General features: G+C 41.1%; 1 protein-coding gene across 1 annotated transcript; it reads right to left on the minus strand.

The window, feature by feature from the left end:
* Positions 1-228: 228 nt before the first annotated feature.
* LOC113924665 (serine/threonine-protein kinase Sgk1-like) lies at positions 229-2,629 on the minus strand. Its single transcript, XM_027598750.2, has one exon. It carries the CDS (start codon positions 2,584-2,586, stop codon positions 1,291-1,293), a length of 1,296 nt encoding a protein of 431 aa, XP_027454551.1. The 5' UTR covers positions 2,587-2,629; the 3' UTR covers positions 229-1,290.
* Positions 2,630-3,200: the final 571 nt, after the last annotated feature.

A 3,200-nucleotide genomic window follows, 5' to 3' on the forward strand; every position in this document is an offset into this window, starting at 1 on the left:
CCCTACTACATTTTACTGACTGTCTAACTTTGGAATGCTCCTTGTCTTCTCCCTGTCTCAGTTTTATCAATACAGTAATAGTTCCTATATCATATGGATATTGGGATTAACCAGAAATACAACTGAGCACATAATAAGTTATTGCTAATTGCTATTAAGTGGAGGCAGTATCTGTGGTTTTCCAGAGACTAGAGCCATATTGCTTGAGTTCAAGTCCAGCTTTGTCACTTCTTTTTTTTTTTTCATGTAAATATTTTTCGAGGTTTTATTGCAAACCAAAGTTGGTTTATCACACACAAAAAAAGTTGTGTGGTGGGGAGGGGGGAAAGAATTGTACATATTATAACCATGTTAATTACAGTACATTAAAATGGTGGTTTACATTACAAATAAGCCTGTAAGTTTAAATATACTAGTGCTATAACCCAATGTACAGACTTTCTTTATACAATACATACAATTATCAGGAATGCAAAAAAAAAAGAAAAACATAAATAATGCCCATTTTACAGGTGACATTTTAAACAATGAAAATACCAGGCTTTGACTGACAACTGGGGCATTGGTCCATAAAAACCCTTTCTAAAAATAGAAATATTTGTAGCAGCAATGCTTTCTTTAAGCATCTGGATACAAGTCATTGCAAGACCATTTTCAATAAATTTTAGTTATTAACTGTATCTTACAAAAAAAAAAAAACGGTCTACACATAAATTTATCTTCCAAATATGGAAGAAACAAACAATGTCCCACATTGTAGTGTCCTGCAAGTGTCACATTGATGCTTAGAACTAAACCCATCTGTGATCAAGCATACCACACTCATACCACTGTTCACACAGTAAATCCACAAGGAAAAATAAAGAACTGAAACACTCTGCAATAGGAAAAGCTTTGGAGCTAACACGATCTCATCAGAAAAGGCACATTTCATAAGATCCGTTATCACGGCCCAGACAGACCTTCCGAAAACCATTCTTAGAACTGCATCATCCTAATAAAAGACTACTGCATCTGTCTATGGCGGCACGTAAATGCTCATTGCAGAGATAGCACCATGTTGGAAGGAAGAATAAAAATGAAAACCTCATGAGCTCACTGAAGAGGATGTGCTCTTCAAAAAGCTTCCAGCAAACAGTGTGCAATAAGACTGCCAAGATGTGCAAGCTTCCAGAGATGTGCAAATTCTCTTTTAAGATGTCCTGTCTGCGGGCAGCTCTGCCACGAGGCTAACTAAAACGCTTACACACACACACACACAAAATCCTTCAAGACCACCCTGAGGACTGTTCAGAGGAAAGAGTCCATAGGAGGAGCATAGGAAAAGCCTAGGAAGGCCTCGGCCGCTTCCTTGACGCTGGCTGTGAGGAGGATGCTGTCGGGGGACCTGCCGATGGAGTTGGGGACCGGCTCTTCGGTGAACTCAGGATCGAAGTGCCGCAGGTCGCTAGGTCCACTCACATTTGGGTTAAAAGGGGGAGTAATCTTCTTATTAATGAGATCATCCCAGTTAATCAGGGAGAAGAATACATGATTCTTAATCTCCATGAAGTCGTCCTTGGCGCCCAGCCTCTTTGTCCTCTCCTTCTGCAGGAGGCCCTCCAGGAGGTGTCTGGCAGAATTGGTAATATTTGGCTTCAGCTGGAGGGGCTTGTTCAGAATGTTGTCATACATCTCAGCTGTGTTTCGGCTGTAAAAAGGAGGCAGGCCATACAGCATCTCATATAAGACGGCCCCCAGGCACCACCAGTCCATGGTCCTGTCATAAGGCTGCTTATGGAGCACCTTGGGGGCAAGATACTCAGGCGTGCCACAGAAGGTGGATGTCGTGCCATTGTGTTCGATGTTCTCCTTGCAGAGCCCAAAGTCAGTAAGGACAATGTGTCCCTGTGAATCCAGCAGAATATTCTCTGGTTTTAAGTCTCTATAAACGATGTTCAGGGAGTTCAGGTAACCCAAGGCACTGGCTATTTCAGCAGCATAGAAGCGAGCCCGTGGTTCCAGGAAGCAACGCTCCCTCTGGAGATGGTAGAACAGCTCTCCACCGTTGATGTAGTCAAGGACAAAGTATAATTTGTCAGCAGTCTGGAAAGAGAAGTGAAGCCCCACCAGGAAAGGGTGTCTCACATTCTTTAGTAGAACATTCCGTTCCGACATAATATGCTTTTCCTCCTTCTTTTTCAGGATGGCTTTCTTCTGTAAAACTTTGACTGCATAGAATGCTTCTTCTGCTTTGTGTCTTGCTAGAAGAACCTTCCCAAAACTGCCTTTCCCAATCACTTTCAAGAAGTGAAAGTCAGATGGTTTAGCATGAGGATGGGATGATGGGCCAAGGTTGATTTGCTGAGAAGGACTTGGTGGAGGAGAAGGGTTGGCATTCATAAGCTCAGGCTCCTGAGGTTGGGAGATTTTCAAAATGGACTGAACTTCAGGGTGTTTGCATGCATAGGAGTTATTGGCAATCTTCTGAATAAAGTCGTTCAGGCCCATCCTCCTCTGTTTCATGAAAGCGATGAGAATTGCTACCATTCCCCTCATTCTGGAGTAAGTGAGGGTGCCCCTAGCAGCCTCGGTTTTCACCGTCATCTCCGCAGACAGAGCGCGCAGGGAGATGTTACGGACGGGAGACTTGCTCAGCCAACACTCAGCTTTGTCACTTCTTAGTGAATGAATTAACCTCCCTTTGCAACAGTTTCCTCTTCTGTAAAATGCAAAAAATAATACTATCTACCTCGTGGGGTTATTGTTTGAATAAAAATCAATTGTTTATAAAATACTTAGAGCAACACGTGGAAAATAGTATGTGGTTCTTACATTAAATAGTAGTAATAATAATAAATTCATTAATCACAGGCCAATATATGTTGCTTTTGTTATTTCTTTCCTCACCTTTGGCCAGCTCCGCTAAATATATTAACAGTACCTCAGCAGAATCCATGTTACTTTAGGGTAATCTATCTGAGTATAGTTCTTCTAAATTCACATAAAGCACAAGTTTAGTCCCTCAAGGCTTTTAGACATCTATATTGCCATAGTTTTCACAATCTGAAAGAAAAAGAACTATTTCATTTAGTTCCCTTTGCTAGAGACAATTTCTTAGTTCAAGTAGCTCTCTGTACAACTGTTAATACATTATTTCACTGAAAAAATCCTATACAAAATTTTTATTGAGTATAAATTCCACCCAATATATTTACTTT

Source organism: Zalophus californianus, chromosome 2 (genome assembly GCF_009762305.2).
Source record: "Zalophus californianus isolate mZalCal1 chromosome 2, mZalCal1.pri.v2, whole genome shotgun sequence".
Classification (NCBI taxonomy): domain Eukaryota; kingdom Metazoa; phylum Chordata; class Mammalia; order Carnivora; family Otariidae; genus Zalophus; species Zalophus californianus.

What these genes read in the sequence shown, in the direction of transcription:
- LOC113924665 (XM_027598750.2), bottom strand. Translation starts at nt 2,586, where the DNA reads ATGACGGTGAAAACCGAGGCTGCTAGGGGCACCCTCACTTACTCCAGA.